General features: G+C 42.0%; 1 protein-coding gene across 2 annotated transcripts in view; it reads right to left on the reverse strand.

Moving 5' to 3' along the window:
• The window catches only part of LOC129193746 (protein bicaudal C homolog 1-like), a 74958-nt gene that overhangs the window by 32511 nt on the left and 18285 nt on the right, over nucleotides 1-24162 (reverse strand). For both annotated transcript variants that reach the window (XM_054798328.1, XM_054798329.1), the window contains exons 3-4: nucleotides 7174-7243; nucleotides 475-554 (exon numbers count right to left, since the gene is read on the reverse strand). In XM_054798328.1, coding sequence (XP_054654303.1) covers nucleotides 475-554; nucleotides 7174-7243 — 150 coding nt within the window. The remainder of the gene's footprint in view (nucleotides 1-474; nucleotides 555-7173; nucleotides 7244-24162) is intronic.

Below are 24162 nucleotides of genomic sequence, written 5' to 3' on the forward strand. Positions count from 1 at the left end.
CCTAGTTGCAGTTTTTGCCCTCGGCACCGCATGTAGGTGCTTCTGAAAATATAATTACCTATTTACTGTAGCAACATGAGATGAGGCAAAATATCAAAACCAATCGTCAGAATGATGCAGTGCAGCACGATACCATCTACCATGATAGACATCAATTCAGCGAAATACCTAAAAAGTGGGCATTATCATTTTTGTATACGTGTACCTTTTGGTACTGGCTAGATTGTGCAGGTGTATCTAATGAAGTGGCCACTGAAGGTAATGATTTGTCCTGTTTGTCTGCACACAGTAGTGCACGGATGATTGGCTGCCCCCAGGGGGTGCTACAGTACAGTCTCCTGGGTGTGCAATTCTCCGGTTGCCATGGCAATGAAGCCTTCTGGCATATGGCAGTTGATGTCAGGACCAGGATGTCGGGACGTGCTGCTAGAGCAGATAAACCAAGGCAGAGAGGAAGCATTTAGAGATGTTTACCTTTGTGTCGAGCACCAACATAATCCTGTCTTTGGCTTCTCTCACGTGTTCCCGCTTGCCGCACACCTTGATGTGTGGATCTGCAGAGGACGGCAGAGGAAAGAGTGAGAGGAGGACAAGGTGACAAAATAAACACAACACGGCTTTAAACTCGACAAGTTACAGCATGTCTGGCTCTGCTAACGGATGACAGCGCGACGGTAATTGCAGCGTTTGAGTTGTGTTTTTGAAGTCTGTGAGTGGCCGCGGCGTGTGACAAATAGAGGGGTGTGGTGGGTGTCTGCCGCAACTGTGAGGAGCGATATTCAGGCCGTCCATCAGTCAAGTTGGCGCAGACCTCCGAGCTGGATGATGATGGCTTTACCGCATTTAAGCCTGACTTGACGACACACACATCATGTGACCCTCATCACGTCCCTCAACCTCATTCTATCACTGCAAAAGACACTCAGTGACTCCTCCTTGCTGGCCTCGTCCATACCTCTCAGCACTGTATTTCTACCCTGAAGAGGTCCTTACACAAAGGTAACACACAGGAACCTTTTTACATGCAAAACATTCCAAACATCAATAGAGACACACTTTTTCATTTCATCATTTCAGGAGCAACGCATCCTAGCAGAAAACGGTGGAAGGTGAAACTTTGCTGCATGCTTTGAATGGGAAAAAGCAGAGCCATTTGGTGGACAAATACATTCCTGATCAAAATTTTAAGACCAGTTAAAAAATTGCAAGAATTTACATTTTGCACTGTTGGATCTTAAGGAGGTTCTAAGTAGAGCTGATCAAAAGTTTAAGACCATAGCTCATTCCTGTTGAAAAGGCCAGTCATCACCACACAGACGAGGGCCTTCAGTCATGACGGACACCCCCTGCAACATCTCCACACAGCCAGCTATCTTTTGACGCCCCTGCACAACCTGAAGCTCCATTGTTCCATTGAAGGATCATGATGGTGCCCTCCACTGTGCCGTGTGGAAAACATCTCAGGTGGGATCTCCTTGTCATGCAGTAACGTTGGAAGCCATCAGGACCGACAAGGGAGAATAAAACTTTATTCCACCTTTCATTGTTGCATGTTTGGCGCTCTTGTGCAAATTCCAAACGGGCAATTTTGTGGTGTTGAAGGAGACGAGGCCTTTGAAGAGGTTTTTTACTCTTAAAATCCTTCTCTTGCAGATGCCGTCGGATGGTTATTGGACAGCCCTCGACACCAGTAACAACCTTCATTTGGGCAGAGGATCATCCCGTGGATCCTCAGGCCCTACTTTTTTTTGGGTCTACTGCTTGACTTTTTTGTTCTCTAACCCTCAGGATGTTTAAAGAAGCTTCATATGACTGTCTTACTGCGTCCAGCCTCAGCAGCAATGGCGCTGCGAGAGGCCTCGCTTATGCAGTTCAACAATCCCATCGCCTTCAAAGAGAGAAAGCTTTTTTGCCTTTGCCATCAAGAGATCATGACAGTGTGAATACCTGACACTAAATCACATTCAATCCACATTTTTGCAAAGATTTTGCCTTTTAAAGGCTGTGCTCTGAAACGTTTGATCAGCTGGTGAAGAGCCTATTTCACTTTAATGCTTGCTTGCAATAAATCCTTCCTTAAAAACATGTTTTGTCTTATTCCCATTTCTTCGTTTTCCATTTTGAAGCTCTACTTAGAACCTCCTTAGGATCCAACAGTGCAAAAAGTAAATTCTTGCACTTTTTCAAGCGGTCTTCAAATTTTGGTCAGTAATGTATAAAAGACAAAAGTTGAATTGGAGACTCTAAATTGTCCATAGGTATGAATGTGAGTGTGAATGGTTGGTTGGCTATATGTGCCCTGCCATTGGCTGGCGGCCAGTCCAGGGTGTACCCCGCCTCTCACCCGAAGTCAGATGGGATAGGCTCCAGCATACCTGCGCCCCTAGTGAGGATAAGCGGCATAGAAGATGGATGGATGCTTGTACAGCTAATACAGAGTTGTGTGATGGTGCCAGATGCAGGAACAGATCCTTATATTCCGTGCTGTTCATCCACTCAGTAAAGTGCTTCCAGTGTAGCAACACCCTTCACTTCATGTAAGCAAACACTGCACAGCACAAGCAGTGAAGCTAAAGCTCTCTCTTTCTCGGACCCCTGCAGAAGTGAGCGCTCAGACACTCACTGATTGTGCACAATAGCGTACTACACACATTGCAGGAAGTCCTCTAAGCCCCCTTCCAGGAATACCCCTCCCTATACCTACACACACTTACAGCATCTCAGATTTACAGTACGACCTTCAGACAAGACTCACTGTGCGGAATTTATTGTTACAACCTCTGAGAAGCTCACAAAGTGTGTATTTAGACTTTTCTGGGGAAGCTTGGGAGGGAACGACTGCAACAATTTGTGATGACAAGGGAATTCCAAAGTGTATGGAAACAAAAGAAAGCTGAAAAACAGCCCGCATTATCCTTGTTCTACCGCCTACCACCATAAGAGGGCGCTCCTCTAGTGTCCCCGCTCTAACCTGCACAGCACATCTGGCAAACATTAGCCAGCCTGAAGGAGCTGTGATGTAGAACACCCCCGCATTTTTCAAGTAGAGTGTGGTGTGAGCTCTTCTACTTTTCTCTTTTTTCCCGCCCTCTCTCTTTAAGGAATTAAAATAGAGTAGGAAAAGAATGTAAAACTAACAGCTTAATTTGGCACATGGAGCGCATATGAAAACAAACAAAAACACGAGAGTGGACGTGCAGCTGCGAAAAGGTGAGTGCTTCCAGTCACACAAAGAAGAAACCTCAAGACCCGCAGCTCGGTACTTCCTGCAAGTAGCCGGAAAATGAAAGAAAGTAGGATTTGCCTCTCGTGATGTTATTTGGATACGTACTAATAGAGAGCAGATATTGGTCCCCTGCTATGGAAAAGTGACTTTTTAAAGATGTTTTCCAGTGAGAGCCACAATTTTTTCTTCTTAAACAATCTTGGTAATATTTTTCGTAATATTACGACTTTATTCCCATAACACTAGAACTTTTCCCCCAACCCAATTTTCCAAACATTACAAAGTATTTCTTATAATCTTCTTTGATGTTTCAGCTCCGTGCTACTAAAATTACAGCGTTTTTCCTCCTAATATTAGAACTTTATGCTCATAAAATTAAGACTTTTTTCTCTTTTTTCTCTTCATACGGTACTTTTTGATTTTATTCCCATAAAATTACAGCAGTTTTTCCCCATTCTTGCTGTTATGTTTATTTTATTTTATATTTTCCAACTATTCCAACTTTCTTCTTGTACATTTTCTTCTCGTACTTGTTGACTTTATTCCCATCACACACTAACTTTATTCCCGCAACATTAGAACTTTTTCCGCACCTTATTTTGCAAAAAAATTACAACTTTGCTGTGTTTGTTTCTCATATTACAACTTAAAAAAGTGTCTTTTTGCATTAATATTTCAACTTTATGCTACTGTAATGATTATTTCCCCTTTAAATATTATGACAGTATTGTCGTAAAATTTTCTTTTTGTAATTAGATTACAACTATTCTTGCAAAATGACTACAGATTTTTCAATTGTTTTTTTTTGTTGTTTTAGTTTTCCTGTTTGAATAACAGGGCTGTCAAAAATACTGCGCTGACAGCGTTAACTATTTTTAAAAATGAATTACATTACATTTTTTAGTGTGATTAATGCATGCGCACCAGAGCAAGCACGCCTCCCTGTTATGACGGCAGACGGCAGCGGTCACACAGAGTCTGACCTGAACACATCAACAGCAGCACAATCCCAGCACCATACACTGCATGGATCTCCGACACTCACGTCTCTACTGCCTTCACACCGGGAAGCACATTTCCTCATTCTCATGACAAGAACGCGAGATGCATTCAGGGACACACACAGCTTTATAATGCGTGTGCGTGTGTGTGTGTGTGTGTGTGTGTGTGTGTGTGTAAATAAGCAGGAAGATAAAGAAAAACATGAATTTGCTGCAAAATTAGTACGTTTACCTTCAATGGTGTCTTTGAACGCAACCCCTCAGTGCTCATAATACTCCTAAAAACAAATGTTCTGCTCCTATTACAGAGACTAGTGTTAGACAAATGGATTTTTAGACTCGTGTGGTACCTTTTAGCTTGATTGACATGTTCAGTGAGTTTGCAGCTGTTAATACATACAAATATATACTGTATAATCCTGTCCTGTCATTTATCTTTCTCTTCACTAAATAGCGTCAAAACGGGCATATTTCAGACATAGTTGCTAATGGTGATTAATCATGATGAATTAATTTTTAAAAATGTGATTAATCTCATTAAAATTTGTAATCACTTGCCAGCCCTCCTCATAAGATCACTGATGCTGAGTGAGCAGAATAATACATATAACTTGTCTTTCAATATTTTTGGACTAACAATAGGTCATAGTCGACCATGAAACAATTATTTTGTGAAAAACTGCAATATAGTGAGGGAGCGATGTTCGAACCAAGATATATAGCGAGGGGCAACTGTATATGTCAAAAGCACTTCTTCTTGGAGACAGGCGTGGACAAACACAGCTCATTAGCATTGAAGCTACGGCATAAGCTGTCTCAATTCCAGCATCACGGCACCACACACTCTTGTGGGACCTCTGGGACTTATTTTAACACTGGTGAAAAATACTAGAATATGGGACCTTTAACTTAGGGGGAGGAAGTGACACATGCAGAGAGTTATGTGCTTCCTCGTGGTATTAAAGGTATTAAATCACTGGAGACACACACATACACACACACACACACAAAGTTGCGCCCTACAGGTGAAAGTCTGGCCTTATCACACCCGTGCAGGTGGCAGACTTGGTTGGCTGCAGGTGATAAATCAAAAAGAGGACCCCACATTCTGACGGACTTGCTCGGGTAGAAAGGTGACAGAGTTTTTAACTGTTTCCAGACTCAGTGAGAAAGACACCGTTTTGGAACAAAAAGTTACAGGAAAACTTCTGGTCGAGCTTCCTTTGGAATGCGAAGTGCAATCATCAGTGAGTCATCAGTGAGTCTTGTGTTAGTCAGTTTTGACTGGACGCATTTTTTTTTGAATATGTGCACTTTTTGTATGGAATTTCAATATGCTATCATTTTCAATCATCACGATGCAATGCTCAGGTGCTCCAGAGGTGGCAGTAGAAGCACAGCTCAAACAACAACACTTCCTGGTTCATGTACAGCGCACCGTTCAACATGAATAAACAAACTGCATCCGGTGGGGTACGTTACGTTATCTACTTCACCGATGGGTTCTTCCCAACACCAGATGACGCGTCACTCCATTCCCGTAGGACCAGCTCGTTACAAGGAGCACATGTCCTCCTCCAAGAACACGTGTGCTCATAAATGCAAAGACACTGTCCAACACTTTTCGTACATGATGACACAACCACGGGAAAAGACATTAACAGACGACTAAAACGTTGTCATTCAGCGCACAAAACATCTGTGCCAGGTGATGATGGACTGAACTCATGTGCCATGTTATGTCACTCCGTCAAAGATGTTCTAAGTTACGTAAGGCTGTCGGATTTCACATCTGGCTCCAGGACTCACACTAGCAACTCTCCTGTGGGCAACAGAGTGGGCGTGGCTACATCCTATTGTCTAACCCCCACCGATCATCATCATCATCACGTGCATATACACAAAGCACGCCTGTTGGAAGAGCTCCAAATACGCGTGCTGGTGTTTTATTGGTAACAGAGCACTGGAACAACATTGGCTAATAAACACAGGGGCTTTGATATAATGAAAGCGACGCCCACCCGTCCGGGCTCCACGGCCAAAAATTCCTCAAAACAGATGAAGAACAGAAGATGAGGAGCGAGGAAGTTGAAACAGACGAATGTCAGCATCAGTTGGGTTCTGCTTGTCAAAAGCACGTCCGCTTTACACGTGAGCGAAAGGCGCCAGGACTGACAAGAAGTAAACATACTGAAAGTGACAACAGTAAATGTGCAACATTAAGTACTACGAGGTGAATTAACAATATTGTCATTCCTATTTCGGCTGTGCACACAATGATAGGGGTATTTTCAAAAATGCAAAACTTGTCCTCTAGTTTTTTTTTACAAGTACTCTGAACATTTTTTGTGGAGTTGCATGACAAAAGTCAAAACGTTTGGTAACCACAGGCTTACAATGAACTCACCAGCGCTGTTACAGCTGGCTGGGCGCCTTACGGCTGTTACAACATTGGTTCTGCTGCTGCTGTGCTGTGCAATATTCTTGTTCATAAATCACCAGGTAGTCAAGGAGAGCTGCGTTTTCCTTTCCACTTTGTAATGCACTGTAAGTCGATATTTCCCCAGCCTTTGTCTCCAAACAGCATTAAACAGGATTTAAACGTGCGTGCCCGTCAATAAAATACCGCAGTTCTTGTTGCCGCTTTCCCTGAGCACAAACCACACTGACGCGTAATGATTAGCTTATTGTTGGCAAGGGGAAGCACAAGTCAGGTGTGAGAGCCAGATGGATTTGCGTTAGCGGTCTTTGTTGCTACTACACATGTTGAGGTTACGCTAAAACATGACTCCCATGTGCTACTTTTCAGTCACACCACATGAACACTCGTGCAACCACAATGATAAACACATTATTACATGAATGCAAATGGCTCAGTACACGATCACGGTCCAATATCTACTCAAGCAGCACATCATGCAGGGAGAGAGAAAAACAAATTCTCACCTTTTTTCGACTTTGCGCCGATCTTGAGTTTGGAGGGCCAGGCTATCTGCGTTTGAGTTTCATCCATAATCTGGAACACAGGACGACAATTACCACAAATCATATGGCGCACAAGGTAACGTGTTCAAATGCATGGACAAAAAAACCTGTCAAAATGTCATTCATGTATCTAAAGTCCCCTGAGGGTGTTCACATCTGAATTTGACCCAAATTATTGGGTCAGAAAATGCATGTATGATGCATTCTCCCTGCCTGGTTACTAAAAACCTGACAACTTAATGTTGAGGTACTGAAATTATAACAAAAACTGCCACATAATAAAAAAACATTTAAAAAGATGACTGGACCATGTTAAGTTCATGAAAAATAGTGGCAAATAAAACCTTGGACTCACCCAAATATGCCAGCGATACCAAGCGTGATGATTGAACACCACATGATTTTTCGATATCAATCCATGATTTCATTCATGTGGCCCCATAACTATCGCTTCGCTTCTTGCTTTGCAGCCGGTGTGCATTAGAAGCTAAACAGAAAACATTCAAGGTGCTTCCCATGCTAATTAACGCGTGTGATGACAGTGGACACGAAAGGTAACGGTTGTTACTGGATCTCCAAAGTTCCTGCAGGGTTCCCCCAAGAGATTTTCTGAAGCTGTGGTGGTGGGCTGCATGGGACCGTGTTATGCCGCTGCTGCGACTGCAACCTTTTTTTTTAATTATGACAAACAACAACTCTTATGACTTATTTTCTGACATCTAGTGTTTTGAAGACAAGCTGTAAGTATTATATTAGTATAAGTGCCATTCTAAGTATTATAATGACACCAAGAGAGCAAGACTATTAAGTGACACTTTAAACAACGCAAGTTAGCATGAACATGATAGCCACTTGTAGTTCGCCCATGGGACAAAAACAAACTAGCTGTGAGAGCCAGGCAAAATGTGTAAACAAAACTGCCAGAAAGTGGAATGACATTGAAACGTGAGCGTTCACACACGCTGGCTTTGACAGGCTTAGCCTGTGACGAGCTGTCGTCAATTGACTTCACATTTTACTGACTTTTTTTTCATTCTCCCAATAATAAGGAAGAAAGTGAACATCAACACAAGATGCCTACTTTTATCTGGTCATTCACGCGCAAGTGCCGACAGGGCAGACAGGCGATCCTGTGCGTGTTTATCAAAATAAAGCGCAATGGGGAAGGTGTATCTGCATCACAAACCACCTTCACATCACACAGTGCAGTTAAAAAAACGTTAAAATGTGAGTAAAACAATGGCGACAGTTGACCCTGGAACAGATGATTTCAATTCCCATTATTTCCTATGGTAAAAAATAGATTTTAGAAATTAAAATGCTGCTGTATTTTATTTTCTACTGACTTTTGGTGTGTGAGACTCTGTTTAAAATGTGGAAGGCACCTTCAGAGATGAACGGGTAAGAGTGTTAGAACAGTTTAGAAATGTACTTGACGTAGTTGCGAAATACGCAGAAGTCAACGGGGTTACATGGCCGGCTGCAGTTCAAACGTGTCAGGTAATATAAGCTTACATTATGTGCCGCTTCTGCTCAGCGCAGCAATCACCCGCCATTCCGACATTACTCAAGGAAAAAAAGGAAAACAAAAGAAAAAAAAAAATTGGCGTGGCTGCATGTGAAAAACGCCAAGGCCGATCTGTGCGAGAGCTCCTTGACAAGTCCAGTCATCGTAACCAGGAGCACATGCACGGGACGCTAAGAAAGCAAACCTCCAACCTCCTGCTCCTCCTTCCAACCACAGGAAAGCTCACCTTGCTTGGCTTTCTGGCTACAAATCCACAGACAAACCTCTGGAGAGTTTTACTCGCAGGGAAAAAAAAATGTCAGCCCTTAAAGAAAAGGGAAAAAAAAGACGAGCTGACATGTTCTCTCCTAATCTTTGTTTTCATACTTTGCAGGCATCTTTGAGGTGAAGAAGGCAAGAGTTTATCCAAAGTCTGACGCTGGAGCACTATTTAAAACGACTCAATATTCCTGCACCGCACCAGTATTGTCGTCCCATATTACAGTACTCAACAATTTTAAATAAGAGCACTAAAAGGAAGTTTGTTGTCCAAACGTTTGCCTTAATGCTGGAATTTAGACAGTTTAACAGTTTAACAGTGCTTTTTGTCAGTCCTATTGGGAACCACTGTGCCATTTTGTGTGTCTGTAGCGCTAATGAGCTGTGTTTGTCCAACATCATGCCTAGTCACTAGCCTAGTCACTAAACCCCCCCAAAAAGTTATATCCGTAGCTGACTGAACAATAGTTGGCAGAGGCTTTATTTTAAGATGCGTAGCGCAGTCTCAATGTATGCACTGTAGGGGCTCGCTAACTACATTTCTCTTGGAGATCAATAGAGTGTCTATCTATCTATCTATCTATCTATCTATCTATCTATCTATCTATCTATCTATCTATCTACAATCACGGTGCCAACACAAAAATGGCAACTACCACTACTATGGGGGATAATAAACAACAACCATGTTAACTGTAAACATGTAACTTTAGACAACATAGGTACTGCAAAGCATGCTGGGAAGCTGCAAGCAACTCCCAGCGACGGGAGCGATGCCAGCTCCCAGCATGCCTTGTGGTATGTGACAGCTTCCGTTGGTGTCTCTTGACAAGTTCTGGCATCTGGTTGAAGTGAACACATCCAGACCATACCGCCAGCGGCCCCCAGTTAAATGCTGTCCAAAGTGTGGCCCGCACATTGTAGAAATAAAATGAAACACTTAAAAAACAGCAAAAATAGAGCAAAAAGGCACAACGTACACCGAATGCTGAACTTTTGATACAATTAATAACGCAAAGCTTTGGCTTTAAATATGCAGTCATGAGAAAAAATGATTTACATTTTTTGGCAGCGCAATGCCATATTGATGGAAATAGATGGAAACCAAGAAACCATGGAAATAGATACATATCAGCTCTTCAATTAAACTCCAGACATTAAAATGAACAAGAAACTGAAGAAACAAGGGTTGTCTAATCATTTTCCCCATGACTGTATGTTTTTTTTAGCCTTTTTCTAAAATAGATGTATATAATATATATATATATATATATATATATATATATATATATATATATATATATAAAACCATCAAATTGCCCCATCGCATCCTTTGACTTTTCTGTATGCGGCCCTCAGTGGAAAATGTGTGGACACCCCTGCCTTATCGTGACTTTGGTATCTTAACTGCCCTCATATTATTGTACTTTTCAACGCTTTTGGGTAAGTCTCAGGGCCCCACAATCGTGTTTTGGCGTCTGCAGCTGACTGACAGATAGTTGGCATTTTAAGATGTGTAGGGAAGCCTCTTCTCTTAAAAGCGCCGCAAAGAGGCTTTTCTTACGTTTAGTGCTCATAAACAGGCTCTCGGGACACACGTTACTCTTAGAACATCATTAAAAAGCCCTTCGTTCATCATAGGGGCTCTTTAAAAGCTCACCACTACAATTAATCATAACCTTTGCCCAAAAAGCCAACATTTTTCTCAAAATTCCGACATTGTTCTCGCCAAAATGGAAAACAGCCTGTGTACTTAGGGGAGAGGGTGGGGTGGGGGTTTGGGGCACGAATTAAAAAGGGAAGTGCTTAAATTCCACCACATGCTCTAGAGGGAGTCGCCTGCTCTGGTTGTCATCGTGTTTAACACGGAGTGACAAGCCTGTCCTTCGCCAGCGCGACAAACATCATGCAAGTGTGCCTTTCCTCGCGCCGCGCATCATGATGGTTGACTGCACGTGCTCCAAGCCTCGCTGATTTAGCGCAGCATCCTATAGTCGCCTTAGAAAGGACCAGAGACAGAACAAACGGCTCCGCGAGCCAACTTGAAATATTTTAAGCAGCTTTGTTTCCTCTTTTTCTTGGAATCCTGCTTTGCTGCGTTTTGTTCCAATAGACATGTGGCATTGTTTCCCCTTGCTACACATCTGCACTCGAAATGGTTATCATCTAAAGGCAACAAAAATAAAAATAAACACTCCTCAGCGACACTTGTGAAATATGATGCTGACGTTGCAGCCACTTTTTATTAAAGGCAGGTTCAGGATGAACAGGATGAGATGAGATGCGGAATGAAAACATGGCAGGATTCCTTCTCGGTCTCCTTTCTTTTCCTGAAAAGGTTTTTTTTATATGTCAAGGTTCATTTATTTCTGGCCGTCTATACGAAATTTTCCATCATGGATCTGCCATTAAAAGACGGGAATTTGAATACTGTTAAGTTACACTGCCAACTACTGGCCTGACATGTCAACTGCAGCTGTAAATGTGCAAAGGAAAAACGTCCTCCTACTGCCATCACGATCCATTACTCACTCAAATCTAGCAATGTATGGACGTAGATGATTTATTGATTGAGATGAAGTCAATTCGCCTAAGCTTGTGTTTTTGGTCGATTGTGTTTGTGTTGTAACAACGCTTCTTGGCAATAAATCTTATAACCGTTGGAAAGCCTGTTCATTACCCTTTTAAATGGTGCCACATTTGTAAGGAACATGCATTTGTGGGATGAGCAGCAGAGCAGAGTATGTGGGTTGCCGTTCCCAAACAATATTCCTGATTGATTGACTCCTCTTTGATGTTTGGTGGATTGGATGATTGAAGTTTGAAAAAACAAGACGCATTGGCACTTGAACAATTGATTCATGGAACAAACGGTAGCCTCAATAGCGTGCGGAAGAACCATAGACAAACACAACAGCGTGGCACCTCACACACTGCTATGGGACGGCACCCCATTCTTCAACCAGCATTTGTTGCAAGTCAGCCAACGCGTTGCTGTGACGGGCACTCTGGCATGAACAGCACGTCCAAGCTCATCGCACAAATGTTCCTCATTCCATCTTCTCCAGACCCACATTTTGGAGGTAGTCTGTGATAAACTCCGCTCTGTGGGGGTGAGCATTGTCATCTTGCAGTCCCAGACTGTGGACATATAGAATTGCCACCGGTTGCAAAATCTCACCTCGATATCTCTCTCCATTGAGATTGCCTGCAATAATGTCAAGCCCCGTTTCCCAGTGAAGGAACTGTCGGCCACACCGTCACACTTGCCTCCAACCAAGGATCTATCGATGCAGCAATCAGCATTCATAGCGTTCTCCGCATCTCCTCCACACCTTGACCCCACGTCTGCCGCACTCATGACTGGGGTTGGACATCGTTTGAATTAGAATGATTCCGGTTCCGGTTCCAATTCCTCGTTTCGATGCCGGTTCCTAACGATTCCCGATTCCGATGCTTTTTAGACGCAGGGTCATAAAGGATTGCATGGTTTAAATGAGGGCACTAACCGGAGTGCTTTTTGGATGAAATGTCTGAACTTTTCCATGAATTGTTTAATAATATCAACTTTTTAAAATCAACTTTACTATGAATTATTTTCAACCAGTACACGATATAAACATCAACGCATTCAACTTGAATATACTGTCGATGTTATGAAGTTTCTTTTTACAGGAGCATACTTTCACAAAAGATGTTCGCTTTTGAAGTACTATACTTTGTTTGCTGCCTCAGTGTTGGTGGAAGCTATTTTTTATGACACTAACAGAGACAGACTGTGTCAAGAATAAACTTGCGGAGCTGTAGCTGCCGTCCTTTCTTTACACCCAACTTCCACAACAGCTCGCATCCTAAAACCCTGGCTTACGTTAGCATGAGACAGATGCCATTTATTGTTTAACTTCCCTAATTCCGACTCGAGGAAGTCCGACGTAGCGCATCGAAAGACAAGGTACTCTGTTATTTCCACACCATGAATGTGTGAACATGAATAATGCTGATCCTTAGCATGACACCGTTGTGTTGCAAACGATGCACTGAGCCGGCCGCTCTTTAAGCCAATCCTTTTTCTTCTTCGTTGGTGTTAAAAAAAAAAATTGAACGATCCCGTGAGAATCGGAATGTTAGTCCCGGTTCCCGTCGATGCTCGAGACGCGGTGCCCAACCCTACTCATCGCTGAACATGACGTTCGTCCACATGTTCAGCTTCCAGCGCACAGGTTGCCGACACCAGTGCAAACGGGCCTGATGGTGAAGGACAGTCATGGAAGGCCTCCTGGCAGCCCGATGAGACTGGAGATTGGCTGCCTGCAGTCTGTTTCCCGGATTGTCTGGGCAGAGAGCCGTCGGCCGTATCGTCCTACAAACCTTGACTGCAAATGTAAGGTGCCAATCAGACACCTGCTTGGCAGCACCTGGGGGTACCAGAAGCTGAACACAAGGGCCAATTTGGCACTGGCAGAGAAGATTTGGCAAACTCTTCCACGGCAGCAACCCACATACTCAGCTCTGCTGCTCGTCCCACAAATGCATGCTCCCTACAAATGTGGCACCATTTAAAAGGGCAAAAAACAGACTTTCCGACGGTAAAAGACGTATTGCCAAGAAGCATCGTTACAACAAAGACATAATCGACCAAGCACAAATGTCCTTGCTTTTTGTGTTTAGTTTCAAAAGTCTCTCAGCCGCTCTGCCTCTCTGTAGAATGACGGCAGCGACAAGCACCTGCCAGCTCACGTACGGGACAATTTAAAGGTGAACCAAAGCACTGTGCACCTCGCCATATTATTTCTCTGCAGTTTATTGCAGTTTTCTTAGCAAGAACAATGCCGTCACACGTGCATTAATGACATTACACAGACTGTAGAAAGGCATGGTGTATAATAAATGTCTCTGCAAGCATTCTGTTGCTGACATGCTGACAAACATAAATGGGCATGCGCCACCCAATCCAGTTTATGAAGATTCGGGCAAACAGAGGGTAGGCTCGGCTCAGGTTTATCAGGCTTCTGCCCTGTACTTAAGCAGGATGTTCTGCAATTTTTTACTTCATAAAACATTAAAAACAATTGGAATTCCAGTCCTCCTTCGCTATATCACGGTTTGAATATCACTCCCTCGCTATATTGGGTTTTTCCCAAATAATAATTGACTAATAAATGATCGTGTCTTGTTGACTACGGCCTATTATTAGTCCAAAAATATTGAAAGACAGGTTATATGTAGAAGTGTGGTCTCCAGGCGTCAGTAATGTTATGTGACATGACGTTAGATTACATTATTTTTCACACTGCATGGAGACTGGCCACCGAGCCAGCAGAGCCAAGCCGACATGCCATGGCTGAGATAGAGTGACAAAAAGGTTCTCCTCTCATTCTGCGTGGAAGTGGTAAGTTCTTGGCTTCTCTGTCCTTCTTCCCCACTTTCCTAAGTTCAGAATAAGTACATTGGAGAGGCTAACTAGTTAGCTCGCTAGCAATGCGCAATGTGACATAAACAAAGAATAACTGGAGTGTAAAAGTGACGATTGGGGTGTTATTTCATGTCTACAGGAATCTAATAATAGCAAAAGCTGTATTTAGAAAGTCGTAAACAGGTTTTCTATACTCTAACTATGAAAATATTCAGTTTATTAATTCACTTCTGGAACCAATTAACCGCGATAAATGAGGGACGACTGTACACAGAAAATACATTTTTAGTTATTTAACTTAAATTTATTTAATTTAGTTATCAATACTTTGGATCTGCCTCCCCTGACCGCACGTCATTGCCGTAGATGAGTAAATTGGTCGGACAAATTAAGTATTTTTGCCCTTCAAAGGGCTATTTACTTGCTTATATTGAAGCTTACACAGTGCAACAATGCCCAGTGTATGCATCAACATGCATAGGTAACCAGCATTTTGCAATGCATGCAGAGGTAGATAAACTGTTGGATGCTGACCACTCATCATACTTCAAATGCACTTGCTGCCATCTTGCAGGGTTCATAAAAAACTCATCAGGAAGTTAGTTTTGTGGTTTTTCTTGACCCGGTGCTAATTACACACCCCGGCGGTTATTTGCTTTTGTAAACACGCGCACCCTGCAACGAGAGCAGATTCGGTGGCTATTGAATAGAGGCATTTCATTGGAGCATTTTATGGTACAAGATGAAATGTCATCAAAATTAAAGAAGGAGATACACCATTTTGCTCTCAAGTGCTGTTAATCTGCCACCAAGTTCTGCAGCGTGTAACAGAAGAAGAGGAACCAAGTTTCGGTTTGATAATGCAGAATGAAAATTCCTCTCCGATGACCTCCCCCTGTTTAACTCCTTTCTACTATCATTAGCGTCATGTCGAAACAAACATTTCCTCGTTAATGCCCTCTCCTGAGCAAACGAGTGCTGCAATGAGAGCATCAGTGCAGGCATTAAGGACGTGGCTCTTCACAACAAAACAAAACCTGATGAGTTCCACACTGGCCTGAGGCCCGGGCCACTAATCTGCAACATGTCTGTTGTCTGCACAATAAATAAATAAATACCTCTGTAGCTAAATAAAGTTCCTCACTATTAACTGAAGCCAGAGGGCCTTGTGGGGGAATTTATTCACATTTGCTTCTCACTTGTGCATCTTTTTCTCGTCTTTGACAACGATAAATGTGCCTGCAGCGTGTCCCAAAGGTGTTTTATTTCAAATATAAAAGAAATACACTCCTTTTGCCAATTTTGCAGTCAACCTGCATAAAACCAATACAGCTCAATACATTCCATTAGAATCATCTGTTTGCGGCAGGTACTTGATGTTGGGGGCGGCCATGTCCACACAAACATGGGTACTGTCTAAAACAGTGGTTCTCAACTGGTGGGTCGCGACCCAAAAATGGGTCGGACACAGCAAGTCAAAAATGACATAAAACATGCAATATAAAACGCATGTCTGACTTATTTTGAAGTAAAATTCAGCAATATTTTCCTCGTCTTCCTCCTTGGTATATGTTCATTGCACAGTGAAATATCAGATTTTTGGTCTTTTTGATTTTTCATTTTCGTTCAGCGCAGAGGTTATGTGTTCGCCGGCGTTTGTCTGTTTGTGTTCAAAACAACTTGGAAAACTTTGGAATGGATTTGGATGAAATTTTCAGGAATTGTCGGAAATGGGATATGGAAGAAGTGATTACATTTTGGGGGTGATCCAAAATCCAAAATTCCAAATTGTCCCCGAAGTCACCCTTTTCCCTATAACTAATTATTATTACCTGCAACTACTGCCACATTTGTCAACCGATTCAACCAACCGATTCATTCCAACATCAAACTGTTCAACACGTTCAGGACATTCAGGCTACTTATATTTATACAAAAAAAATTAACATTTTCCCAAAATTCACACTTTTCTGTAAAACTGCTGTTACTTCCTATTACCTAACTGATGCACCCCATTCCAACATCAACTCATTCAACAAAGTCAGGACATTCATGCTATTAGTCACAGCACAAACATTCCCACATTTTATCTCACGGAATGCGAAATGCCTTTGATCTAAAGAGTTCGAGCTACTTCCTTACTTTATTTCTCAACCCATTCAGAACGTTCCAACATCAAAGCATTCAACTAATTAAGGACATTCACACCATTTTCCACATACCAAGAATTCCCACTTTTCGGAATGCAAAATGCCTTTGATCTAAAGAGTTCTAACTACTTCCACATTTCTCAACCCATTCAGACGGTTCCAAAGTAAAAAAATTCTCAACTCATTCGGGGCATTTAGCCTTCCCGGTATATTGCGCTATCATGCTAGGTGTTACCATGCTAACGTTGGCATGTCAGCATTGCTAGCATGCTAACATTAGCATAGTAGCATTTTCATCAATTTTCAAAGCTTGACACTTATATAAACACTTATCACTATTATGCTAGGTGTTAGCATGCTAACATTAGCAATGTAACAATGTAGATAAAATAAATGTACGGCTAATATTTATGGTGTAAATCACAATATGTGAGTGTTTTTCTAGTTTGTATTCATGCGGTTATCATGTTCTTTCTCATTTCCTTGACAAAATGCCTAAATAAATGTCTTTAATATGCACTTTCATTAGCGTAATAATGATTCAAAAGACGACAGGTGATTAAAAATGTAAAAAATAATGAATAGAAATAAAAATAAAAATGACTTAAACCGGCTGCAGTTTGGACACCCCTGCTTTAGTGCCCCACTGCATGAGCAGCAAGGAGGCGAGCGGCAAGGGTGTCTGCACAAGATGAGGACGCAGCACAAATAAATAGCAGATCCCATAATGACGAAAACTGCATTTCAAAAGGAGCAGCAGCTCCGATTACTTTTCCGTAAATCCTCCAGCTTCCTGCGCCATGCTCCATCAGTGATGTCTTTAAAAAAAGGTCCTTGTTCGGCAAGAGAGAGCGAGAGACGTTTCCTGTTCATGGCTGCTGTTCTTGGCGTCGTCTTGCAGATGGGACTGATTTCTGACAAGACCACACACCATTTTAATGGGCGCACCGTGTTTATTTTTGATGAAAGAGGTCTCCCAAAAAAACTCTCAAATCCACAAGTTACCTATACCTTCAATGCTCCACCTCGCTGCGGAATGCATAAATACAAACTTTGCTGCCTCTCATCGCGCAACCTTGACACAATGATTGGCTTCTAGAGGATTCCAGCTGCTTTTGTGCGTTAAAAAAAAAATCAAACAGGCATGTGCTGGACAAACGTGACCGTTCACGTGCACGCAGCAATCAACATGGCAGAGGCATGTTTCCTCCTGGCCTGCGCTGCGATGCTGCAGCTGTTGTTACAGCTGGAATGTGTGTGTGTGTGTGTGTGTACGGCAGCAGGACACAGGGGGCCTGTCGGGGGTGTAAAGACGCTGTGAGCAGACATCGAAGCTGGCAAATGCAGATGATGGCTACGATTTAAAACAAGAAACTCACCATAGCCCTTCTTTTAGGTTGCGTACGCGCTTATCATGTATGGTTCGGTTAAAATGCGTTCGCTCTCCTAGTACGGTTCGTTTGGTCGAGTGTGAACTCTGGGGCGCAGCGATGGGTTTTGGTCCGCTTGCAAGTGAGCTCTGGTGTGGTTCAGTCTACTTGAGCTCAAACGTGAACGCTACATGGACCACAGACACGGACCAGTGTTAAAATGACAGCAAAAAGCACGCAGAAATGAGAAATATGACAGAAGTGCTGCCTGTCTGTTCTCCTCTCCCTCTGTGCATGTAACAACAAGGGCCCAAACTTTTTCTACTGAGGGCCGCATACAGAAAAATCAAAGGATGCCAGGGGACACTTACAATAATTATTTATAAATTAAATTAATTAATATTAATTACATATTTAATTTTATAAACAGGACATATAAAAAGTTATTATTGTCAACATTGAAGCTTTTTTCTATCTATTTCCCCCAATTGACTAGTGTTTCATTTTATTTTTACAACGTGCAGCGGGCCAATAATAAACGAGCCAGGGGCCACAAACTTTAGAAGCTTTTCCTGAACTCGAAGCTGATAAACAAAAGCAGAATATAAAAAAACCTGTTTGGAATATTTGAGTTACATGACATAGTATGTCACAAAAGCTGCCCAATCTTTATTATTCTTAATAAATGACTGCTGTTTCGTGGTTGAATAAGTCCTATTATTAGTAAACAAAAAACAAAACTATGTATATTTAAGAAAACGGTACTTATTCTTGGCCTAAATTAAGCATTTTCAAGCACAAAAATGGCTAAATGAACAAACTACATCAACTAAAATACAAACACAAGGCAGAAGAAGCATTCTAATTGTGAATGTAGTGTTTGTCAGTAATTGTTCGGTCAGACAAGCACCAGACGTGATCGCCTGAACTCACCACAACAGGCATTTATTGCAGGTTTAAATGATCTGAACAGGAACAATAATAATAACATAATAATCATAACAACACGGGCTACTGTGCTAAAAAGCTCCGACAACACTTCCTGTCCTCCACACATCTTTCCGCCCACCCCTAAAGTCCCCTAGGGAAGACATTTACTGTGACACACACGAGCAAGAGTTTTATTTATGTCTTAAATGGCTTATTTACTCTTATTATGTATATATATTGAGTAATACGAGTGTAAAACCATTGAAAGCCACTAATATAACACATTGATGAGACGATAGCCACCGCAGGAAGTATGCTGTTCAGAAAAAAACTGGACAATTAACTGCTAATTTGTGTTATTTATGTGGAATGTGTCTGATTATCTGTGATTATGTTTACTATATTGAGGAATAGAAATATAAATGTGACTATATGGGTGTCATTTCATGTCCAGAGGGCTCTAAAAATGTTAAAAACTGTATTTAGAAGATCATACTCTTAATACAAAAATTCAATCGTTATTGCGGTTGGGTCTTTAACTGCGATAAACGAGTGACGACTGTATAGGTCAAGTTTTGCTTAGGAGTTAAATCTATTTAAAAAATAAACGGGCACATCTCAGCATTATTTTGTATATAGCTTGTTAGCTTGTTAGCTCGTTAGCTAGCGTCCGTTTCGAGTCCCTGCAGCATAAGAGTTGCGCAATGTGTTGTAAACAATGAATAATAGGAGTGTAAAGGTGACTATAGGGGTGTTATGTCATGTCTACAGGGCTCTAATAATGTTAAAAAACCTATTTAGAAGATGGTAAACAGGCTTAAATGCCATACAGTAACTATAAAAATATTCTATTCATTAATATGGAATTGTACTTGGCGGAAATTCATTTATCGTGGCCGGGTCTAAAACCAAGTAACCGTGATAAACGAGGGACGACTGTACACATTGCTGACAATACAATACGTTGCTGTATTGACACTTTGTCCCACACATGCATTTGCACGAGTAAGTGTAAGGATTGCTGAATTTCACTGCTGATGTGTTTCCTGTTCTTCATGTTGCTCGTATGCATGGACACAGCGAGCAGAGCAGCCACTTGGACTCGAAGGAAGTCCTGCAGACGGTGAGTAAGAGCAGCCTGGGGATAAAGTGTGGGGGTGGACATGTTTTTTATTCTTCTCTTGTCACTTTCTGAACTCTACCTACCACTAAGCCTCTGCAAAGTCCGGCGCGTAGATCGGCGTGTAAGTCATCAGCTTCGCCGAGCATGGGCGTGGAGGCAGCACAGGAAATGGTCAATAACAGTTTCCATTTTTCATCAGCTTCAAGGCACTCCACACGCACCTCTCAACAATACCATCTCACAGTGCAGACCGCCATGTTTATTTTCTAGCCTTGAATCAGGCACGGACGGGGATCACGCTATCTGACACACAAATGGATTCAAGTGGAAATTCTACCATAAAAAACATTTTGCGGGCTTCCAAGTCAAACAGCCTCGCTGTAATTTGTGTCGATGTAACCACGAGCGGTGATTACTGTACTTGAGGTCTTCTGGAGACCTTGAGGGGCAACGTTAACACACCTCCAGGTGGGCTTTGCGGACCAAAGTGGACATTGATGATACAGTATTTCAACATGTAGTGTAAGTAAAAGAGGTGCAGAAAGGCTTAGAGAACTTGTAAAAATTCCATGGAGGAGGCGTCTGTTTTACATTACATGCTCGGTAAAATGTGCATGAGGAACAGTTCAATTGGCCCTTCTACTCCGCTTCATTAAGTCCGACAGCAAATACTTCAAACAGACAAGAGGACGCCGAAAACTGAAGGCTATCGTCAGAAAGCTAATCACTTGGAGCCTTTGTGGCGTATTCTTTGGCGGATGCCAACCTGATGCCAACTTCTTGTAATTCCCACACTGAACAAAACTGTATCCCGGTACTGTAGATAAGATTACCTCGCACAGGTAGAACCTTATGAAAGTATGACAGTCATAAAAAACAAAACACGGCTTGGCTTTAGAAGTGGATGTTTACATCGTACACTTTCAGTGGCACAGGAGTGATAGGAGTATCAGATACTGGCACACAAGCCTAGAGCGCCCTCCTGTGGCTGTCAGTGTGGAAAAAAACATATGTAAGACGCTCCGGAGTATAAGACGCAGGACCAGCCAAACCATGCAAAAAGTGACTTATAGTCTGAAAAATACGGTATTTTGGAGAAAATGTTGTAACATTAATATAAGACAATTTACGAAGATTACTTAAAGGTCTCCTATTATACTCATTTTCGGGCCTTTGCATTGCATTCTGGACTCCAATAGAGCAGCTACACACGATAACCCGCACAGAAAGCTTTCTAGATCTTCCAGACTCTGCACCTCTCCCTGCAGTGTTTCCTTAGGTTTCCCAATCTATTCCACTCCCGGCCCTCCTCCAGGGACGCCTTCCGCCGAGCCCACTCCGCTGTGATTGGTCGCACTCCCAAGCGCTCCGAGGACTTCCGGACAGCTGCCAAACCCCTTTTGTCCGATTACTTACACAAAATAAACACAGTTACTCTTCAACACGACCAAGTAATGTTGGAAAGGCGTCGGACTTCTGCAACAGTTTGACCGATAGTCCAGCTTCGTATTGGCCCGTGTTCACAAAACGGTCCCGTGTGAAGTGACGTTGACAGATGAGCGTATTTTTCTCTTCAGCATCAGCAACTCCAACCACTTCTACCTGATGCTCGTCTCTTTAGGTACACCTGAACTAACATTTCCTGGGAGCCATACGTGCTAACACGGTGAACAGAGCCAGGCAGAGCGGGGGTGCTGGGCATGCCCATATAAGGAAGTCCGGGTTGCGGTGACATCAGTGGAACTCGGTGTTAAAAAAAACAACTCTGTAAAACACAGCGTGAGCCACCCAAAACTGCTTTCACGGCTCACTTCAAAATGAGTTCTCAAACCTCATTATTTGACGCATTGGCATCGCTTCACACGGGAATACAACATTGTAACAAGATTTAACGGTCAGAAAAGAGGAAAAGCATAATAAGTCCCCTTTAAGACGAAAGTTGAAATATTTTGAAAATTAAAAAAAAAACAATAACAGCAGCGAAATTGGGAAAAAAAAGCAAAGAGCGAAGTTGATACCAAAAATAGACTTTTTCCCTGATGTCACAAAGCTGAGATGCCGTTTTTTCCTGAAGTATACATAACCTCTTAGCATATCATGTGGTGCTTTACAAAATATGAAAGTGGCCCTTGCATCCTTTCATTTTTCACTATGTGGCCCTCGCTGGAAAAAGTTTGGACACCCCTGGTTTAGTGCCTCCCAAATAAAAAGCCATTTTAACGATGTAACGATCTATTACAGTGACAAAAACAATGAATGCATTTTTCAAATAAAATAAGACCAGTGTGACTCGACTTAGTCACAGAAAAAGAGTGCTGACGTAGCGTTCAGGATTTACGTAATCCACACATTCGTTGTTTGTTCTTAAACCTGATTGGACGTTACTAGACGCATTCAATGAGGCAGATTCAAAGGGAAAATATGTTGTCTCACAGGAAATGACATGATAATGGAATACTTTGAATGGGTGTTTTCAAGTCATCTGACTAAAGTCCAAGTCATTGATGTCAAAGTCCAAGTCAAGGTGCAAACCTTTAATTTGAAAACTTGGAAAGTCATCTCTTACTCGTCACCGAGCGTGAGTGGATAAATTGGCTGCGCTATCTTAGTTTAGCAGCGCATGCTGTGTGACTGTGTGTGTGTGTGTGTGTGTGTGTGTGTGTGTGTGTGTGTGTGTGTGCTACTCAGACTGCACGAGTGCGTTTAAACCGTGTTTTGTTTTACTGCTTGTTAATAAAGCGACTGGAATTGTATCGGAAACTACATTTTCCTTACCTCATTTAATACCATAGATGTAGTTATACGTTTTCATACACCTGAATGCCCGATCCCAGCAACATATTTATACGTCTTTTACATTTTTTTTTTGCACAAAAGGCAAAAAGAGGTAATGACGCAACTCTCCACTAATGCATTTCACTTCAGAGCAATTTTAAGTAATAATATTTTAAACAATACAAATGAAATATTTGTGTCAAAGCGAAAGTTATGCTTGAAATGTATCTTTTCACAAAAAGCTAGTTTTCTCCCTTTTTTAGTCGGGAACTGATATTTTCCTGAAACTTACTGACGTTCTACTGCTGATTACTAAAGAATGGAAAAAGGTAGAAACTAACTTTTTTTCTGATAAAAGATGAGAGTCTAATCTTTCTTTTGGTAGTTTCCATGTTTATATAGCCATAGAACACAATATTCTGTGTGCCTTGAAAGAGCTTTCAAAATGATCTAAAATGGTCTGTACTGAAGGGGTCTTTTGAAAAATGGCTGGGCTTGAATGTGTTAACCGCAAGCGCGGACGTTACAGTTTGTTGAGGATTTTGTAGCAATGTGTAGAGAGGCTGCCTTCCCATTCCAACATTTAGCCAAGCTATAGTTGTTTCTTAAATACTGGGTAAAAATCAATAAATGTAAGGATTTTTGCATTTAATTAACAGACATTTTATTCACTGACAAAAAAAAAGCACGCACTCTATGGGGGTAAAACACAATTTGGGAAATTTGGGAAAGATCAGATTTCAGAGAGCCCTGAGTATATCATACAACACAGCAGCAACAGAACCAATGTTGTAATAGCGGTAAGAAGCAAACGCCTCAGCCAGCATCAATACCACTGATGGCTTCCTTGTAGACCTTGTAGCGTAACACAAATGGCTTTCACACCGACAATGGAGTAATAACATTTTAGAGTGCATGCAGAGGTAGATACAGCTGGTGGTCACCAGGAAGTTGCCTACAGCCACAGTGTTGTTTCATTCATTAGGAGGTTATGTGGAGCCCAATAGAGGCGTTAATTGGAGCATTTAGCATAATTATCCAATCAAATCATTTTAAATTCTATCAAAAGAGTGACTTTAGTGATTTTGTATGAAACCTGAATATGAAAGACAGGGTCACATGGTTATGTGATCGACACGAGTAGCATAAGAAACACTTTAAGTCGAGTTGCTGACTTAGAAAGTTCTGCCAAGTTCATGAAGCAGTGGCGCACTGAGCTTCATAATGTGAACTGCTAAAGTCAATGAGGCATCAGAGCTGGCAATAGCGGAGCCTTACTTTGCACATGTTTTCAAGTTTACAAAACCATCCTGTACTTTGTGTTCTGTTACGTAAGTGAGAGAGAAAAGCCCGGTGTTGTTGTGTCAGCTGCTGCGTTACGAGATCACAGAGCGGTGGCCTGC

This window comes from Dunckerocampus dactyliophorus, chromosome 14 (assembly GCF_027744805.1).
Source record: "Dunckerocampus dactyliophorus isolate RoL2022-P2 chromosome 14, RoL_Ddac_1.1, whole genome shotgun sequence".
Taxonomy (NCBI): Eukaryota; Metazoa; Chordata; class Actinopteri; order Syngnathiformes; family Syngnathidae; genus Dunckerocampus; species Dunckerocampus dactyliophorus.